This window comes from Stenella coeruleoalba (genome assembly GCF_951394435.1).
Source record: "Stenella coeruleoalba genome assembly, chromosome: 18".
NCBI lineage: Eukaryota > Metazoa > Chordata > Mammalia > Artiodactyla > Delphinidae > Stenella > Stenella coeruleoalba.
The window spans coordinates 48504393-48525542 of NC_137164.1; the positions used below are offsets into that span (position 1 = coordinate 48504393).

At 39.4% G+C, this 21150-nt stretch overlaps 1 protein-coding gene across 4 annotated transcripts; it reads right to left on the bottom strand.

Moving 5' to 3' along the window:
• Window positions 1–223: 223 nt before the first annotated feature.
• COMMD6 (COMM domain containing 6) lies at window positions 224–20762 on the bottom strand (the record flags this gene model as incomplete). 4 transcript variants are annotated; one of them, XR_013824807.1, is made up of 5 exons in its annotated part: window positions 224–1969; window positions 7102–7400; window positions 9742–9894; window positions 20401–20412; window positions 20501–20542. XR_013824807.1 is itself a non-coding variant. In XM_079902735.1 (4 exons), 2 exons carry the CDS (start codon window positions 9865–9867, stop codon window positions 7350–7352), a joined length of 177 nt encoding a protein of 58 aa, XP_079758861.1. In that variant the 3' UTR covers window positions 4770–7349. The 4 variants fall into 4 exon arrangements, 3 of the variants coding, with proteins under 3 accessions (XP_079758861.1, XP_079758860.1, XP_079758862.1); XM_079902735.1 differs by lacking the exon at window positions 224–1969 and having other exon boundaries at window positions 4770–7400; window positions 20192–20412; window positions 20501–20762; XM_079902734.1 differs by lacking the exon at window positions 224–1969 and having other exon boundaries at window positions 4770–7400.
• Between the last annotated feature and the right edge of the window lie 388 nt (window positions 20763–21150).

Below are 21150 nucleotides of genomic sequence, written 5' to 3' on the forward strand. Positions count from 1 at the left end.
AGTAGCCCCCACTCCCCGCAACTAGAGAAAGCCCGCACGCAGCAACAAAGACCCAATGCAGCCAAAAATTTAATAATAAAAAATAAATAAATAAATGAATAAGTAAATAAATATTTGAAAAAACTTATTTGAAAAGATAATTCTGCTTAAGTACTTTTAAAAACGAAGCACCAGTATGATGGAAATTTCAACGCCTTTAATTTAATGTGACTATCTTGCCTTCTTTCCACATAAATCTGATATGTATGTTAACCTGTCTTGGTAGCAGAATATCTGAAAATATTTGGGTTTTGCTTGATGAGCTTGGGGATAATCTATTTCTTTTTAGAAACTAAATGCTCATTAATACATTTTCCAACTTGAGAATCAAGTATTTTCCAAAAGTTTACATTTAAGTCAAGTGTTTGAAACTTGAAACACATTTTCCCACAGAAATGTTGTTACAAACAGTGGTTAATTCCCAGGCCAGCCAGGTGAAGCTCATTAAACTCATAATAAGCAAAATAGACATCTTCAGTGAAAACAGTGTAAAACTATATTATGAGAAAAACTTGCCTTTCAAATTCAAAAGATAAATTTAAACATGCAATTTAAATTTATTCTAATCAAATCCATCACCCAGTGTCTGAGCCAAGGGCTTTCTTTGGGCCTCTTTGCAACACTGCAAATGAGGAGGGGGCGGAAGATGGAGGGTGTTAAACTGGGGTGAGTGGGAGATGGAAAGACCATAAGCACAGTCTGTGAAGGCAAGTGTGCGCTTTTGACCCAGATTGGGTGGGCAGGTTTCTACTTTGATTTCTGGGGATACAATGAAGTTGGTACCCCAAAGGACAGAGAAAGGGATAGAAAGGGGACTTTGTCTTCTCCTAATCCTAAATCTTTAATGTGCTACTATGCAGAGGGTGGGTAATACAGTAGTCTATGGGCAGCTGGTAAGGATGAATGACCAGTTGGCTAACTCTTCAAGCTGGTGGGACTTGAGTACATGGGTGGACAGCAGTAGGCATTGGACCCGCACTCCTCACGACAGTATGCTACCGAGCAGAGGACCAAGAAAGAAAGTGGATTCACACAGGAGATCTGCAGAAATGCTGACAGGGTGTGAAGAGGACTTAAATTCCCAACAGGAAGGCTCAGAAGAGGAAACAAAGGTAAGTGGAAGAAATGAAGTTTCTTGCAGTGATACCAGCCAAAATATCAGACCCAGCTGCGGTCAGGATTTCTATAGCACAGCAAGGCCTACGTTTGATGTATTTCAGGTTTGTCTATCCTGATTTGGAGACACACTATACCATTTGTTAAAATAAGGATACATTGTACCACAAAAAGAACTATAAGAACTTTTCAGAAGCATAATTAAAAAGCAAACATTTTTATCAAGTATTTCTTAAAAACAATGATACATATTTTCTTATAATGCATTATGGATTTGAAAAAAATTTTTTTAACTGCTCTTCCTCTCCCTCTCCAGATACCTTCTCCATCAATGCTTACAACATGGTAAACATCTTTCCTTAATTTTCCTAATTTTCCATTAAGAATTCAAATATATATTGAGTGCATTTTTCAGTTTTATGAAACAACAATATGTGTTGATAATAGCAAATGTATTGTTACTACATATTGATAACGGCAGGTATATGATATGCTGTAACATAGATATGATGAATTTATTCAACCATTTCTTTATTGACAGTCACTGCTCCCTTTATTTTACTTTTCACCGCTTGGGGAAATGCTACAATAAAAATCTTCATACAAATATCTTGTGTTATTCAAGTTTATGCTCACTTGCTGTCGTTAACAAACACTCTAAGCTTACCACAAGAGTTTGTTTCTAGTTCACATCACTGTCTGGTGCAAGTCAGGCTGTTACTATGAGTTTGCCTCCAATCGTGATTCCAGGGCTCCATCTTATGGTTTCCCTATCTCAGATTTCTTCGTTTCCAGCAGTCAACACGGGAGAGAGCTTGGAAGACAAGGAAAGGTTTATGACAAAGACTGGATGTATGTTAGGACACTTCTGCCCAGATTCCACTGGCTACAACCCAATCATGAGGTCCCAACCTAATTGCAAGGGAGGCTGGGAAATGTAGTCTTCCTGTGTGCCCTAACAGGAACTGGATGAACATTTAGTCAATTTTGCACATATTTTTATATACAGTAAGTCCCTACATATGAACGAGTTCCGTTCCGAGAGCGCATTCATTAAGTCCAATTTGTTTGTAAGTCCAACAAAGTTAGCCTAGGTACCCAATTAACACAGTCGGCTATATAGTACTGTACTATAATAGGTTTATAATGCTTTTCACACAAATAACATAAAACACAAAAATAAAACATTTTTAATCTTACAGTACAGTACCTTGAAAAATACAGTAGTACAGTACAACAGTGGGCATACAGGGGCTGGCATCGAGGGAACAGGCAAGAAGAGTTACTGACTGGAGGAGGGAGAGGAGGTGGGAGGTGGTAGAGCTGAAGGATCGTCAGCAACAGGAGATGGAGGGCCAGCTGCAATTTCACTCACACCTGACGCTGATGGCACAGGTTCTGGCTCCTTGCTGGATTCAATTCTATCGACCCTCTTGAAAAAATGATCCAGTGATGTCTGGGTAGTAGCTACTTTTTTTCTCGTCATAGATGACATCCTGGGCTTGAAATAAAGATACTGTACTACTGTACTCTATACAGTAAAGTACACAAAAGCACACGTGCAGAGGATGTATGCACATGACAACGTACACCAGACATGTGAACTAACTTACGTGACTGGACATGCGAATGCATGTTCGCATCTTTGAAAGTTCACAGCTTGAAGGTTCGTATGTAGGGGCCTTACTGTATTGGTGGCTTTACTCCAAAGGATATATTTCTGGACTGAAATTTCTGGGCTGTGAAATTCTATATAATGTGTGTATGTCTATCACTTCACAAAAAAGGCCATGACAACTCCTATTTCTGTCAGCAGAGTAGGAATATTCAGCACCTTTCTTGCTTTTCTAAATCTCCCTTCCAAAGGTACTAAAAGACTAGAAACTCCACTGACCAGATTCCTGTGTCAACAGGGTCCTGGTTTAACTTCCACCAATGAGAGGCACTCTCACTGAAACTAGAAAAGGTGAAGAAAGCAAGCAGCCTTTATTTCATTCTAACATGTTGACACTTGGCAGAAATGGCCTGTAGTTGCTTCCAGGTGACATCCTGCATTCTGCAGAGATTACTGGCAGGGGCTTTCCCTGAAGTTCCTGCATTACCGGATTTTCTAAAAGCCAGCAATGATTTCTCCTGACTTGTTCTCTCAGTCTTTCTGACAGTTTAGTGAACATCTCATTTCTTGTATAAAACCTCTTCCTACTTGAAATACTTAAAGCAATTTGTTTCCAGACTAAGTACTAACTTACACATCAACCTAGCATTTGTCTTTTATCTTTGTTTATGACCCATTTTTTCCCACATATAATTTTTTAATTCTTACATTTCAAATATATTTGTTTTATGTTATAGCTGTGGTGTTGCTGCTTCCCAAGCCTTAGTTAACATATTCTATAAAACGTCTAATTTCTATCTTTTATAGTTAAATAATTAATTCATCTGGAACTTACTTTTGCATGTGTTGAGACTGCTAGTATCATTTATTAAATCAATCCTGTTTTCTCACCCAACTGAAATATCATCTTTGTCCCAAATATCTTGATCTATTTCTAGGCCACCTAGTCTATTCCAGTGATCTGTTTATTTTCCTGAGCAATGCCATACAGTGTTGATTGCTGTGGTTTTATAAAATATTTTAACAACTGTTTTATAAATCTAAATTCAAAAGAGACCATCTAACACAATAACTTGTGTTACCAGGTTAACTCAGTTGTTACATAAACTCACAATAAAATTTATTTTTCTATGTCTGTGAACATATTTGAACTTTCTACAAATATTAATAACAGAAACATCTGAATACTTGGCTAAAATAAGGGAGCAATGACCAATCCTAACCTGATTCCAGATGTTGTAGAAGGAGCAGCCTCACTCTTCTGATTGCTTTCATAAGTTAATGTTATAAAATTGAATTTGTAAAGTAACATTATCCTAATCAAATACTACTTTTGTCATTCATATATACTTTATATATAAGACTATAAAGGACTCTATGTAAGGGTTTGTTTAGAGAGGCGGAGTCAAGATGACTGTGTGGGAAGACGAAGAGTTAGCGTCTCCCCACAACTAGGGCACCTGCTGAACGCTGGTGGGGGACTCTGATGCCCAAGAAGACGCGAGGAACCCCAAAGTGAACTGGTAGGATGAAGGGGGACTGCGGGGGGAGGAGAAGTGGACGCCAGACAGGATGGGCACCCCTGAAGCTGGGGAGATCAGGAGAGGAGTGGAGAGGTTGATTGCCCCGCCCACTCGGACCAGGGGAGCCTGCTGAGCTCCCAGGCTGGTCCTCTGCCCTCCAAGGTCCCCCCCACAACCGAATTGGTCCTGGGGGCATAGAAGGGAGGCTGGGGAGATCAGGAGAGGCAGGAGGCATGGGCTCTTGCAGGCTGGAGGAGCGGGAGAGGAGACGAGGGCGTCTGCCCCACCCACTCAAGCCCAGGAAGCCTGCTGGGCTCCCAGGTGAGGTCCCCTGCCCTCTGAGACCAGGGCTGGGGGGCACTCCTGGGCCCCTTCTGTTCCTTGAGCCTAAGCCCCACCCCCCATAGCCCCCAGGGCCTTTTCCAGCCCTGTGGGTCCTGAGCATTGGCCCCACCCACCACCCAAACCTCGCCCTTGCTTAGGCCCCGCCCTCCACAACCAAGGCCTCCCCCCACTTCTTTTTTCTTTTCTTTTCCCTCCTCTTCTCTTTTACTATTGTAGTACTGACATACCTTCTGGTTGTTGATTCATATTTTTATATTCTTCCTAACATATCTGTTAGTTTCCCAGTCTAATTTTATTTTTTACTTTGTTACTGTTCTTTTTTTTTTTTTTTTCTTTTCTTTTTTCCACCCCATGCACATTGAGGGATCTTGGTTCACGAGCCAGGGGGTTGGGCCAAAGCTCCTGCAATGGGAGCTCCAAGTCTGAACCACTGGACTAACAGAAAGACCCCAGGGAATATTCAACGGAGTGAGGTCTCACGGAGTTCCTCATCTCAGCACCAAGACCCAGCTCTACCCAACAGCCTAAAAATTCCAGTGTTGGAAGCCTCAGGTCAAACAACCAGTAAGACAGGAACACAATCCCACTCATAAAAAAAAAATAAATAAATAAGACAGCAAAATAATATGTCACAGATGAAGGAGCAAGGTAAAAACCTACAAGACCAAATAAATGAACAGGAAATAGGCAACCTACCTGAAAAAGAATTCAGAGTAATGATAGTAAGATGGTCCAGAATCTCGGAAACAGAATGGAGGCATGGATTGAGAACACAGAAGAAATGTTTAACAAAGATCTAGAAGAACTAAAGGACAAACAAACAGATGAACAGCACAATAACTGAAATAAAAATACACTAGAAGGAATCAATAACAGAGTAACTGAGGCAGAAGAACAAATAAATGAGCTGGAAGACAAAACGGTGGAAATAACTGCCAAGGAGCAGAATGAAGAAAAAAGAATGAAAAGAATTGAAGACAATCTCAGAGACCTCTGGGACAACACTAAACGCATAAACATTCAAATTATAGGGGTCCCAGAAGAAGAAGAGAAAAAGAAAGGGTCTAAGAAAATATTTGAAGAGATTATAGTCGAAAACTTCCCTAACATGGGAAAGGAAATAGTCACCCAAGTCCAGGAAAAAGAGACTCCCATACAGGATAAACCCTAGGAAAAACACACCAGGACACATATTAATCAAACTAACAAAAATTAAATTCAAGAAAAAAATATTAAAAGTAGCAAGGGAAAAACAAAAACTAACATACAAAGGAATCCCCATAAGGTTATCAGCTGATTTTTCAGCAGAAACTCTGTAGGCCAGAAGGGAGTGGCAGAATATACTTAAAGTGATGAAAGAGAAACCTACAACCAAGATTACTCTACCCAGCAAGGATCTCATTCAGTTTCGATGGAGAAGTCAAAAGCTTTTCAGACAAGCAAAAGCTAAGAGAATTCAGCACCACAAAACCAGCTTTACAACAAATGGTAAAGAAACTTCTCTAGGCAGGAAATGCAAGAAAAGAAAAGGACCCACAAAAACAAACCCAAAACAATTAAGAAAATGGTAATAGGAACATACGTATCGATAATAACCTTGAATGTAAATGGATTAAATGCCCCAACCAAAAGACACAGACTGGCTGAATGGATACAAAAAAAGACCTCTATATATGCTGTCTACAAGAGACCCACTTCAGACCTTGGAACACATACAGACTGAAAGTGAAGGGATGGAAAAAGACATTCCATGCAAATGGAAATCAAAAGAAAGCTGGAGTAGCAACACTCGTATCAGATAAAATAGACTTTAAAATAAAGACTGTTGGGGCTTCCTTGGTGGAACAGTGGTTAAAAATCCACCTGCCAATGCAGAGGACACGGGTTCGAGCCCTGGTCCGGGAAGATCCCACATGCTGTGGAGAAATTAAGCCCGTGCGCCACAACTGCTGAGCCTGAGTGCCACAACTACTGAAGCCTGAGCGCCTAGAGCCTGGGCTCTGCAACAAGAGAAGCCACCGCAACAAGAAGCCCACACAACGAAGAGGAGCCCCCGCTCACCGCAACTAGAGAAAAGCCCACGTGCAGCAACGAAGACCCACCACAGCCAAAAATAAAATAAATAATTTTTTTTTAAAAGTAATAAATAAATAAATAAGCTACAAGGATACATTGTACAGCACAGCACAAGGAATATAGCCAATACTTTATAATAACCATAAATGGAGTATAATCTCTAAAAAGTTTGAATTACCATGTTGTACATCTGAAACTAATATAATATTGTAAATCAACTATACATCAATAAAAAAATGAATGCCAAAAAGGAAGAGTTTGTTTATAAAATGGGTAACATTACCAGTATTTTTTAAAACTATTGGTCTAATACATAAACTTGTGCTGCTTTTAATATCATTCAACTGTTTGTCTGATTTATTTTTCATTAAGATATAATTCACATACCACAGAGTTCTTCACTCTTTAAAGTTTCCAATTCAGTTGCTCTTAGTATATTCACAAAGTGTGCAGCGATCACCACTTTGTAATTCCTGTTTGTCTGATTTTCTTTTTTATTATTTAAAAAAATGGAAAATCAAAAGTATAATTTTCATTCAATAAATATCATTTGATCCTTAGGCAGTTTTGTTGCAGAAAGTAAAGTTCATGATTTTAGAATGATGGTAGCAATTCATCAACAAAGTAATCAGTTTTCACACAGTTTCAATAACTGCAGCAATTTCCTTGAACTGTCTGTAGAAATTCTGGAGAGAAAGGGGAAAAACAATATTAATTTTGCTTTTAGAGGCTATTTAAGTAGTTCTTTTAATTATATCTAGCCAGCAGAGGCTCTAGAACATATTAAGTTTGCATTTTAATGTTACTTCCTCAACTATTATTATTCAAAAGTTACTATAAGAAACAAACAGGTGTAATTTGGTGCAAGCAAAAATACTACTGTAGAGTCGGATAATTAGCTCATAAATAAGCTTTTTAAAAGCATCCAACGAAGTTCTTTGAGATCACAACAGAAAGATTTATTAAATGCCCAGCACTGTTCTCAACAATGAAGACTTTAAAAAAATGACAGATTGGTTCCCAGGCTCTGAACCACTTTTAATACAGTGAAAGACTGCATTTCAGGGTGATAGGGGCTGTCTTGTCAGTTATACTAAGAGGGACCCAACACTGACAGTAGCTTACATGGTAGAAGCTTATTTCTCTTTCAATTAAAAACTAAGCTGGTATGGTAGTTCTCCTGTAGAAGTCATCAGATAAAACATCAGATAAAAAAGGGATCAAATTCTGTTTTCCTTTCTTATTCTCTACTTGCCGAGAAGTAGGAAGCAAATTTGATATACTCTAATGATTCCATCCTTGTATTTTCCCTCTTCTTTGGACTTAATTCTCTATTTTGCTACTTAAAAGAGTATCTGTATTTTCTTTTAACTCATATGTAAGTTTATTATGGAACGAAGGAGGAAATAACCATTTCTTAAAAAATATATACTCATGATCATAATTTCAGCTACTAGAAAGATAAAAGTCAAAAGCTCAAAGAATGCTCCTTGGTGCTCAGTCCTATAATGTGACTAACAGGCTGTTCGCCTGGTTAGCTGTAAGCCACGTAAGAACTACCTCTAAAAGAGTTGCCCCATTTGTGATCTTTTGACTATGAGAAAAAAATTTTAAGAGATGGAATCAGGGAGCACAAATGTGGCAAAGAAAAATAAGAATTAGGCCAGTATTATGAATTACAAAAGGACTGAAACCTATATTCCTTTTGGAAGTAGATTTGGTCTTTATGTTCAGTTGCAAGCTACTCACATATCACAATACACTACATTTAGTTCCTTCCAACCAAGTCCTAATTTGCTTCCAAGACACCATTTAGCATTAAAAATAATGAATCTGTGACCCTTTTTTTGTTCTACAGCAGACACAGCTGTTCTAAAAATAGGAATCAAAAGGAGAGAACATCCTTAAAATGTAATTTGTAAAACAGAACTACAATATAACCCACAAATCTCACTTCTGGGTATATATCCAAAGGAAATAAAATCACTACCTCAAAAAGTTATCTGCACTCCCACATTCAGTGCAGCATTACTCACAATAGCAAGGTATGGAAACAACCCAAGTGTCTGTTGACAGATGAATGGATAAAGAAAATGTGGTGAAAAAAAAAAAAAAAGAAAATGTGGTGTGTATATATACACAACAGTATACTATTCATCCTTTAAAAAGAAGGAAATCCTGCTATTTTTGACAACATGGGTGAACCTGGAGGACATTATGCTAAGTAAAATAAGCCAGACACAGAAAGACAATACTGCATGATCTCACTTATATGTGGAATCTAAAAAAATTGGAATTCATGGTAACAGAGAGTATGCTATAAGAAAGAATTCATATCTGTTCACTCACCAAAGGGATCAAAACAAACAAAAACAAAACTCTAAGGCCAGTTAAACTAGCCAAAGACAAAGCATTTCCCTGTATGTACATTGAAAAGAAAATGATTTCTCATCCACCCCCTTTCTTCCTTTCCTGCTTACAGAAAAGAGGTAGAATAATATATATAATATTGGATACTAAAAAAAAAATAATAATATATATAACATGATTCTATAAATAAACTATTGAGTTACTCTAATCCCCAGCAGATAAAATTAGCCATCAAGTACTAGTGGTCTGACCTACATTTTGTAAACATTATTAGTCAGAAAATTCAGGGTCAATACTGCTCAAAGGTAAGATTCATTTAGCTTAATCACTCTTGAATATTAAGCCTAAGAAGAATAAAACAGTTAAATGCAAAGTAAATATCCTGCTAGAAAAGATGCAAATTTCTTAAACACACTCACAGATGAGTCCTTGAAAGTGATGGAGTGTCAGTATACAAATTCAGCATATTATATTGAAAATATTGAAAATAATTTATCAAATTCCCAAATAAAGTAAATCCAGATCTTTTGCATGTAAAGCACATCAAAACAATTGCAAATAAAAACAGTTAAAATTTTCTCTTAAAGAAGTTTTTATGTATCTTTTTAAGCAGTAATTACAGAACAATGGCTAAACTGAATGAGTTTTATCACAAACCTGAAACTGTGGAATTGTCATTTCGAAGGACTTGTTCTTTACTTGGCCTGAATGATCTGCCACTTTGAGCATCACTGCAACGTAAGGATACTTAAGTGATCTGCAGCTGTCTGAGCTCACAGCCATACCCAGCTTCCACTGAAAATCTATTAGCTGTAATGAAACAGTACACAATACACCAGTTATAATATTGCCCTGAATGAAGATATTTATTCAATTTTACTGCTCTCATATTCAAGTTTTAATTTCAAGTCCAGTCAGAATAAAAGAAAATGTCTTCATTTTAATATTGTTAGGGGGATATAATAATCAAATGAACACAGAGAGAGGCAATAAGAGATATAAACAGGGTTGGAAAACAACACTGTCATAATTACAAAAGGGAAAAAACAAAAGTCTCCACCTGATGTGTTATGGAGGTAGATGTGGCAGTACTAGTTTTCTTTTCATTTTGCTCCTGTACTTGAGGGAACTCCAAACATTTTGGACCATCTCTTATCTCATTTTCCTGTTCCACATATGCCTTGCCCCATTCCACAACCCAAAAGTCCTAAAATGGAAGATGAGTTATATACCATCTTCATATTTGATTGAGGCATACATGGGAACCATACCAGTTTCTTTACTCACCACAGTCCTTGACATGAAACCTTACACTATTGGGAAGGTGGTTTTAGATTTCATCACTGTTGATGATGGATACCTGCCACGTGATGTGCTATGCAGTTTACATGTATTTAATGCCTCACTGAATCATAACATTATAAGCTATTATTTCCATTTTGCAGGTGACAAAACTGAATTTCAGAGAGCTTACGTAATATGCACAAAGTCATGCATTTCTGGACTCATAACTGAAACCAAACTCTGTTTGACTCCAATGATTACATGCTTATTGACTCCTGGTTGCCTCAATACCTTCTAGCTAATTCTTTTCAATGATTGTTCAGTGTTGCCATGGCATAAAACAGGACTGGATAAATGCAACCCTTAATACTGAGTTTAAAAACATAAGACAATAAATGGAGGAATTTTGTGTCTTGTTCCCAAAGCTTCGAAAGATATGTAGTACCTAGCAGGCACTCACAAAAAATACCTGTCTATTGACTGATACCTTTTGCTACCAAATGAATGCTTACTGGGCAAATAGCTTTACATATTAATAAAAAAATTTTTATAAAAGGTGGGATTAGTGTAAGGACCAAAATTTCCTCCTGTCTTCATACTGGCATTAGACGAACCAGCTACAGCATGAAGGGCAGGCTGGTCCCGACAAAAGGTTAACATCTTTGATAAGTAAAAAGACTGTACAGGTACTTCTTAAAGTTTCCCATACAAAAATAGAGAAAGGATAGTAGGTTAATAAGAAAAGAACTACAAACAGCTAATAAGCATATGGAAAGGAAACAGGGAAATGCAAATTTAAAACACAAAGAGATACCACTACACACCTACCAAAATGGCAAAATTTTAAGTCTGATGATTCTAAAACTGGCAAGAAAGGATGTATCACAGTGCTGCTGATGGAAGTCTAAATTGGGTCAATCTTTCGGAAAATTGGCTTTACTTAAACTGCAGTTACGCATATCCAGTGATCCGGTGATTAAATTATTAGGGATATAACCTAGAAAAACAGTATACTTGGGGCTTCCCTGGTGGCACAGTAGTTAAGAATCTACCTGCCAATACAGGGGACAGGGATTCGAGCCCTGGTCCGGGAGGATCCCACATGCCACAGAGCAACTAAGCCCGTGCGCCATTAACTACTGAGCCTGTGCTCTAGAGCCTGCGTGCCACAACTACTGCAGCCCGTGCACCTAGAGCCCGTGCTCTGAAACAAGAGAAGCCACTGCATTGAGAAGCCCGCGCACCACAATGAAGAGTAGCCCCTGTTGCAGCAACTAGAGAAAGCCTATGTGCACCAACGAAGACCGAACACAGTCAAAATAAATAAATTTATTTTAAAAAGTTAAAAAAAAAAAAAGAATCCACCTGCCAGTGCAGGGGACACGGGTTCGAGCCTTGATCGGGGAAGATCCCACATGTCGCGGAGCAACTAAGCCTGTGCGCCACAACTACTGAGCCCATGTGCCACAACTACTAAAGCCCACCGGCCTAGAGCCTGTGCTCCGCAACAACAAAAGCCACTGCAATGAGAAGCCCACCCACCGCAACGAAGAGTAGTAGCCCGTGCGCAGCAATGAACACCCAAAGCTGCCAAAAATAAATAAATAAATATTTTAAAAAAGGAAAAACAGGATGCTTATGTGAGAATGTTCCTAGCAGCTATATTCAAAATAGCCCTAACCTATAAACAACCCAGATGTTCATCAGTAATAAAATGGACAAATGAAATGCTGTACAGCAATGAAAATGAACTTCAGCTACACTTAACACCAAAAATCCTGAAAGAAACAAGTCAAAAAGTTATGAGATTCCATGCACTTAAACTTGAGAAACAGGAAATATAATACTGTTTAGTGATGCATACACAGATGGCAAAACTATAAAAAGAAGCAAGAATATGACTATCACAAAAGGATAATTATTACCTCTAGGGAGGAGGGCGGGAGAGATATGATTGGGAAGGGGCATGTGGTGGGCTTCTGGGGTACTGGTAATGTTCGATTTCTTGAGTTTTGATTGTAGTGACACAGATGTTCACCTTTAAATTACCCATTTTTTTGGTAACTATTTGAGGGGATGGAGGTTAACTAGATGTACTGTGGTAATCATTTTGCAGTATATGTATGTCAAGTCATTATGCAGAGCTGTATTTCAATTATATCTCAATAAAACTGGAAAAAGTAAAATTATTCATTAAACAGTCCAAATGTTCTGCACGTTTTGGTATAGATGTTATCTTGCACATATAGCAGGGGGAGGGAAGGATATGTTAGTGAGCTCCACATTTCTGGTTGAAAGGAAAAATTTATTTAGGGTAGGTGATCAAAGGAAAGCTTCAGAGGAGACAGAGCTCAGTTTTGAACAATAACAGAACTGAAATTGAGAGGAAAAAATTTGTTTTATTTATATATTCCATAAATACACACCTAGCAAAGAATAAGTGCTTAATAAATATTAAGCTGAACCAACTAGAGATAAAAGTAGTTCATATCTGGCTGAGGGATAGAGCACACTGTCTCAAAGTGAAAGGCTCTTACAAGGAAGTATGGAAAAGAAGGCTGACAAGAGATCAAGAATCAAGAGGCCAGTAATTTTTTGCAAATTGTACAAGTTTTCAGAATACTCTCATTTACAGTTGACCCTTAAACGATGTGGGTTTGAACTGCAGGGATCCACTTATACACAGATACTTTTCAATAGTAAATACTACAGTACTACACGGTCTGCAGTTGGTTGAATCCACATGTATGCAGAGGAACCTAGGATATGTGACAAGTAGGATGAAGCTGATCCTGTGAAGAATGGATCACTAGGTCTTGATGATCATCTACAGTTAAGGGAGGTATCAAAGACAACTATAAAATTTTGAGCCCAGATGACTGGGAGAATATATCATATATGAATCAGGACTTTTTACATTTTAAGCCCAGAAGTATTATCAAGAAGTGATAATTAACCTATATGAGAAAAGAATCTAAAAAAGAATGAATATATGTATAACTGAATCACTTTGCCGTACACCTGAAACTAACACAACATTGTAACTTAACTATACTCCAATAAAATTTTTTAAAAAGTGATAAGGAATATCTAAATAGGAATGTTCAATAAGTGGATAAAAATTCAAGAACAGAATTCATGGGAGTTCATGATTAGAGATAGTTTTGTATCAGTTCAATGGTGATATTCAAGAAAGTAACTTAACACTTTTTAAACATATTTGCCCCATACAACTCCTTGATGCAAGAAGTTCCATTTTTACTGTCCATAGTAAAATGGGAGATAAAACATTGCTTATTTGACTCTAAAAGTATGAAATAAAACTCTGGATTATCCAGAACATTTTAAGCAGAAAAGCAATTAAGGAACACAATGTTGGAATTCACTGACCATTACAATGGTGAAACTGGCAGGTGGGGAAATTGGGAGAGCTGCCATTTACTGTGCAAAGCTGGTATTCATGAGTACAAGAGCTGGGATTAGGGTTATGGGATGAGAATTTCCCAAATTCTGAACTGAACATTTAAATGCAAATTATCAATAAAAGCAAACCTTCTAATAAGTGTGACTGAGCCTTAAATAGGAATTAACTACAGAGGAGATTTTAAAAAGAATAAAAAAAGAAAAAACAAAAAAATCAGAACAGGGCGAACATCACTATGGAGAATATTAAGAATGAAGTAAGAATGAAGTAGCCTCAAAATTCTTGTAGAATTAAGCAAATGATTTAAAAAGAAAAATGTACAGAGAAAAAAAGCTAGTAGTAAAAAAAATATAGGAATAACCAGAAGTAAAATGAATACAAAGAAGAAAAATAATCAGAAAGCAAATATAGATTAAGAGGTAAACAAAGAAATTAGCTGTAGTCTGTCACACTAAAAATAGTTGATATGGTGGCTGAAGTTACTGTTAACATAAAAACATCACTATAAAAACCGTGTACAGGGGCTTCCCTGGTGGCGCAGTGGTTGAGAGTCCGTCTGCCGATGCAGGGGACACGCGTTCGTGCCCCGGTCCGGGAAGATCCGACATGCCACGGAGCAGCTGGGCCCGTGAGCCATGGCGGCCGCTGAGCCTGCGCGTCCGGAGCCTGTGCTCCACAGCAGGAGAGGCCACAGCAGTGAGAGGCCCGCGTACCGCAGAAAAAAAAAAAAAACTGTCTACAAAGAAAAAAATTTTTAAGACCATTTCAGTTTAAATTTAATTTTTATTTTTCAAAACATAACAGGAGAAAATTTAAAAAATAATCGTGTAAAACTGCATCATCTTAAAAACTATGTTCATATTCCTGTGTCCCCGTTTCTAGTCTTTGTATGCAATTTTTATAGCTACAGTCACAAAATACACACTTTTATGTTCTCTCCTTTTTTAAATGAAAGTTTTCAAATGGAAAGAATGTTAAGCATTCTGCACATATTAATCTCTCCCAAAGTACTACAAGGAAAAGACTGAGTAAACTCATCCAAGGATACAACACTAATAGAGCTGGTATTCAAACCCAAATTTGTCTGATTCCATATTCCATGCCTTTTTCATTATACCTAGCTGCAACATGACTACCATTCAGAATTAAACCTAGTCCTAATAGGTCAAGAAAGTAGACAGGTCTGGGACAGGGCAAGCGTGTTTGGCATCTCCTAAATGCTAGGCCTGAACTGTCCAGTATAGTAGCCACTAGCCAACTGTGACTATTTAAATTAATTTAAAATGAATAAAAGATTCAGTTCCTCAGTTGGACTAGCCACGTACAAAGTGCTCAAGAGCCATGTGTGGCTAGTGCTACCATACTGGATAGCGCCAACAGAGAACATTTCCATCATCGTAGGAAGTTCTATTGGACAGTGCTGTGCTAAACTCTGTGCTTCGTACTTTGTATCTGCAGATATTGATTATGGCATGAGTTATTAGCAAATTTCTACTTGAAAATTCATATTAGCTCTAGCCTAAGTGGACAACTTTTGCTAAGTCATTAGCCTTTCTCATCTTGCTTAACGGCACCTTCATCCATGCTTTGATTTTCTTCATAGCACTTAATGGTTTCTAAAATTATGTTAACTTATTCATCCCCTGTGTCCCCAAGGAAATGGCATTATGAATCCAGTTACTACTGAATCTATTACAACATTATCTGATAGAAAGTGAATATTCAAATAAGTATCTGTTGAACGATTTAGAAGTTCTGGGGTAACTGGTCTCCAAAGATAGCCTCCAGCAATTAATTCCACCCGGCTCTGTAAGTACACGTCACTCTTCACATCAAGAAGTGGAGCTTATTTTCTCTCTGCACGAATCTGAGCTGTGCCTGTGATTGTTTTGACAAGTAGAATATGGCAGAAGGTGTTCTGGAATCTTTGAGCCTAGGCCTTAGGAGAACTGGAAGTGTGTCCTTCCTTCTTCATGGAATGCTGGCTCTTGGGACTCTCCTTGGAACCCAGCCACCATGATGTGAGCACCCACATGAAGGAGAACCGAGTCACGCCAATGATCAGCTCTAGCTCAGCTCATAGCCCAAGTCATGACTAGCATGTGAGTGAGCCCCCTTCACTTCCACCCAGCTAAGGCTCCTAGATGACTGAAGCCTCCTAGATGACTGAAGCCCCAGCTGACATGATAAGGAGTAGAAACCACCACCCAGCTAAGCCCAGTTAACCCAAAGACTCATGAGAGACAATTAAACAACTGTTTTAAGTCACTAAGTTTAGGATGGTTTGTTATGTGGTGACAGATAACTAAAACAGAGCAAACACAACTAGCTGAAAATAGCTTTGTTAATAAACTTATTACGATATACGATTTATCAAAAATGAATTCTCAAAACTATACAATCTGAACTATATTGGTTTATAGAAACTGTAGCAAATATAAATAATCAAAACAATGTTTCATATTTGGTTAGTGTTAATACCACCAGTAAAAATAATCCAGAGAACGAAAGCGTTTCCCATTAAACACAATCGCTACTAGTAAGTTCACAGTACTACTGCCATGCAACACAAAACAAGTATCAGCTTTCCTCAAAATGGTTTTTAATCCTCATTTCTTTTCTGATGACCCCCATTTTCTAAGTGACTCAGGTTTGAAACTTCAGTCAACTTTGATTTTTCTCTCTCCCTTACACAAAACACTTATGAATCGCTAGGTACTCAAGATTTTATTTCAGCCAATGCCACTTATTCCCTTCTTCCCAATCTCACTGTTACAGAGCCTTTTAAAAGGCTTGCCTTCAATTTTACTGCAGCCTCCTAATCAGTTTCTTGCCTAGAGTCTTCCTCAGTTCCAATCCACAGGATGGACTCTAAACACTACTTATAAACTTACCAAATCTAAACTTGTAATGTCTACTGCCTCAGGAACTAGTTAACCCTTCCCCTAGCACTTAAGTCATCTCACAGCATAGTCCCAAACAGCTTTCCCACTCGTGCTCAAGCTGGACCGCATCCTCTCTTTATTTTTATTTTTATTTTTTTTGCGGTACGCGGGCCTCTCACTGTTGTGGCCTCTCCCGTTGCAGAGCACAGGCTCCGGACGCGCAGGCTCAGCGGCCATGGCTCACGGGCCCAGCCGCTCCGCGGCATGTGGGATCTTCCCGGACCGGGGCACGAATCCGTGTCCCCTGCATCGGCAGGCGGACTCTCAACCACTGCGCCACCAGGGAAGCCCCGCATCCTCTCTTTAAATTATCTTTCAGTCTTCAAACCTTTGCTCATGCTGCTCACCCCTCTTGGAATACAACTCTCAAACACCTATTTAAAATTCAAAACTCCTCTCAAATTCTACTTGCTCTGTAAAGTCTTTCCTGGTTTACTCAACTTTTCTATGAATGGTCACGTCACTTCTTACACCCCAGCACTTAGAACATTCTGACTTGAACAGTAGTCATCTGTGGATCTGTCTCCCTCCCCCACCATCTACTAGACCGTAAACTCCCTGAGGGGAGTTCATACATCCTTACATGACTTGTAGCACCCAACAGGACACACAGAAGAACAAAAACAGACATACGTTTATGAACTATTACACAAACTGTACAAAAACTTAAGTCACTGTCTCATATACGGAAGAGGGAAAAGGGCACTAGATATTGTGCGTCAATATACATATTTCTGTTGATTTATACCATAAAACTGGCAAGCAGGAAAACAATAAAATGTGGCAACAACAGGAACAATCATTCATCTATGATAAGGAGTTCTAACTAGACATCTATAAAAAAGAACCATGAATTACTTCAAAACAGTGATTATCAGCATCAGAATGTGAAGTAATGAGTAACCTTAGACCTTCTGGTGCTGGACAAGGTAGCACGACAGTTTGTTAAATTTAACAAGTTCAGACTCTGAAGTTAGACAGACCTGAGTTTGAATCTCAGCTCTGCTACCTTCAACCCATGTGACTTTGGGCAAGTTACTATGTCTCTATGCCCCAATATTCAGTTAAATATTTACGAAACAATACTATGTTCTAGGCACTGGGACTATAAAAAATAAAACAAAGGGTTCCTGACCTCAGGAACTTACGTTCTAGTAGGGAAGACAGACAATAAGCAAATATATATACAGTGTCGTTGTACTAAGTGTTATAAAAAGAATTTTTTAAAATGCAGGTAAGGGGACAGAGTGACCAGGAAGGCTATTTAGATAGAGCCTGGGGGAGACCTCTGTGAGGAGGTAGGTTTTGAATAGAAAGACACCTGAGTAAAGTGAAGGAAAAAGCCACAAGAATAACTGGAGAAACGAGCATTCTGGACAGAGGGAGAAGCATGCCTGGCCTGCGCAGGGAACAGCAATGAGGCCCGCATGGCTGGAGTGGCGTGAGCTAGGAAGAGAGGTAAGAGACAAAGAAACACTTTCTGAAGGGCCTTTAGGTCAAGGAAAATACTTAAGACATTTTTCTAGTGAGACAGTACTCTCTTAAATGGCTTCGAGCAGGGAAAAGACCTGGTCTAACTTAGACCACAAAAGTCTCCTCAGATTGATGAACAGGGCATTAAGTTTAAGAAGGAAAACAAAAAGACTCAATTGGGAGACCATTACGGTATCTACACAAGAGGGTGGTGCTTGGGACTCAGGTGGCAGCAAGGCGAGGTAAATTTAGAGAATATTCTTAAAGGTAGAGAAAACAGTATTCTGATGGATTGTATGCGGGGTCTGCACTCTCACGGGAGGTGTGGTCCCAGTTAGCCTCGCTGATTCTTATATTGGTGAGAAATATTTAAAGAAAGAAAGAAGGTATTATAGCTCAAGGAATTTAAACTAGTGTTAGCCCTAAAAATTAGCTATATCTGGTACATTTAAAAAGCATATACTACAAACAGAAATGACTTAACTGCTAGGTCAAGGCTTTTCTCCCCTACAAGACTGCTGAATACACATAATCATTTTATCTGGCAATATAATATTTAAAAAACACATCATGAACTATGAATAAAAAGGTTCAATTTAAGAGTTCCTGGAGGTAAAACTCACAAAAGTGTGAGGTCCCCCTAATGACTGGGGTGTAGGTGGGTGCCTGAGATTTTAACTCGGCCTTGTCCACGCTGAGCCTCCAGTAATTCATCAATTATGGTTTAGGTTTTCCTACCCCTAGCACTGGTTTTCACGGAGGTTTCTGTTCTGGTTAAGTTGTGCTTCTCTGTATTCACCTGTCTCTCCAATTTGGGAGACAGGAGCTTGCCCTGTGACCTCATTTTTCTGACTTATCCAAGAAGAACTGTTCATTTTTCAGTCTATTCAGCTTTTCATTTATTTTAAGGCACAGGTTGGGCTTTATAAGAAGGCGGCAGGAGGGTCAGAATCAGAGAAGGCAATAGGATGATGCTGGCAGAAAGAGAAGTGATGACAGAAGCAGAGGCTGGAAGGATGTGCTTTGAAGATGGAAGTAGATGCCATTGCTAAGGAACACAGGCAGCCTCTAGAAGCTGAAACAGACAAGGAAGCAGATTCTCCCTTAAAACCTCCAAAAGGAACACAGCCCTGCTGGCAACCTTGGCTTTAGTCCCACAAGACTAATTTTGGACTTCTGATCTCCAGCACTATAAGGATAAATTTGTGTTGTTTTAAACACACCTCCCCCTACACACACCCCCAAAAGGTTCAACTTTTAAAACCCTATAATCTAGTATAATTCAGTTTCAGGATACCTTACGCAAACATATGACTTAATGTAAGTATAATAAATGGATAAGATGATTTCTGAGACATTGAATCAAAGTTATTGAGCAGTAACTCAGATCAAAGCCAGATAGGGGGTTGACTACTGAGTTTCCCCCTATCTCCCAGGAATCCTCAAAAACAACAGAAAAATCAGCTGGAGACAGATGTCACAGAGCAGTCAAAGGACATCTCTCAGCCCCCGTGTTCTCATTATTTATCTCAGCCCTTTCTTATACTTTGTGGTCCTGGGTAACTCCTATATTTCAAATACTCTAGTTTTAGTACTCTTCTTCTGGGAAGTGTTATAAGCTATTTGCCTAAAAACAGTTTATTAGCTGAAACAGGACGGGAACACTCAGAACAAAGAGACAGTCCTAAGACATATTTAAAAAATCAAATTGTTATTCCAAGCATAAAAAAAACAGACACTGAAAGGTTAAAGAGGTAAACTCTCCCTCTTCCACAAACTGCTTTTTAAAGACTTAAGAAAATGTTTGCGCAGCTATCTTTGGAAATTTTGATAATTTCTTCTCTATATATATTACATCCCCAAATACTATGTACCTAGTATCAAATCAACGGCGCTTAATCAAGGAAGAACAATATTTGGTCTGTACTCTTCGGGCTGGAGTGGGTGGGGAAGATTAAATTACAATGGCAGTGGCTACTACCTCAGAAGCCAAGTGGAAGGAGCAATGCAGGGTGGCGGGAGGAAAGGCACGGGCTCACGGACATGGGCCTTGGTTTGGGGTTGAGCTGGGGAAGGCTCACGGTGGCATCGTCCCGCGGCTGCCAGAGGCGGGCGGAGGACCAGGTGCAGCCGCCCGCCACTTGTCCAGCCGAGGCCGGCGGAGGCCGCGAGGGATGGCCATTCACTCACCTGGTTGGTGACCTGAAATGGAAGCAGAAAACACAATTTAGGGAACGATCTTTCTTGCTCCGGAGCCCACTGCCCCGGCTTCTTCCAGGCCAGGTCTTACCTTGGCCTTAGCATCCAGCTGTGGCTCGCTACACCCCTCCATAGCAGCGCCCCAGAACCCCACCACCCACTCAGGTGGAAGCTCCCGGGGCCACCACCCCTTCCGCTTCCTCTTCCCGCCCCTCGCGGCCCGTCGCACGCAGCGGACGTGGGGGGAGGAGGGCAGAAACATCTTTGTATACCTCATCCTTAATCTCAATTAGACATCAGTTTTATGGAGCCGATCAGTAACAACGGAAACACTGTAGGGTAAAAGGTCCGAAAACTGGCAGATACCTTGTGAAGGGAAGGATAGATTATCTTTTAGGTGCCGTCGCCCCCTACTTATGCCATGGACGTGGACTCTTCCTGCCTGCAGCGCCAGGCGCCCTTTGAGCGAGCGCAGACTTGTAGCTGCGCAGACTTGTTAGAAATTGATGCTAACCAAGTTTGAAAGCTGTGGGACAATCGCTCCCCCTTCCCCACAGATGTTTGTCCTGCGAGGGAGATGCCAATGGGACCTTTAGTTTTATGATTAGCTTCTGTCACTCGGATTCATTTCACTGGCCTAGCTTGGAGGTAGGGTGGGCATGCTTTTTGTTACGCTCCTTCGTGGAGGATAACACGAAGTGCTGGGAGCTTTATAGTCACATAAGCCTGAATCTAAAACCC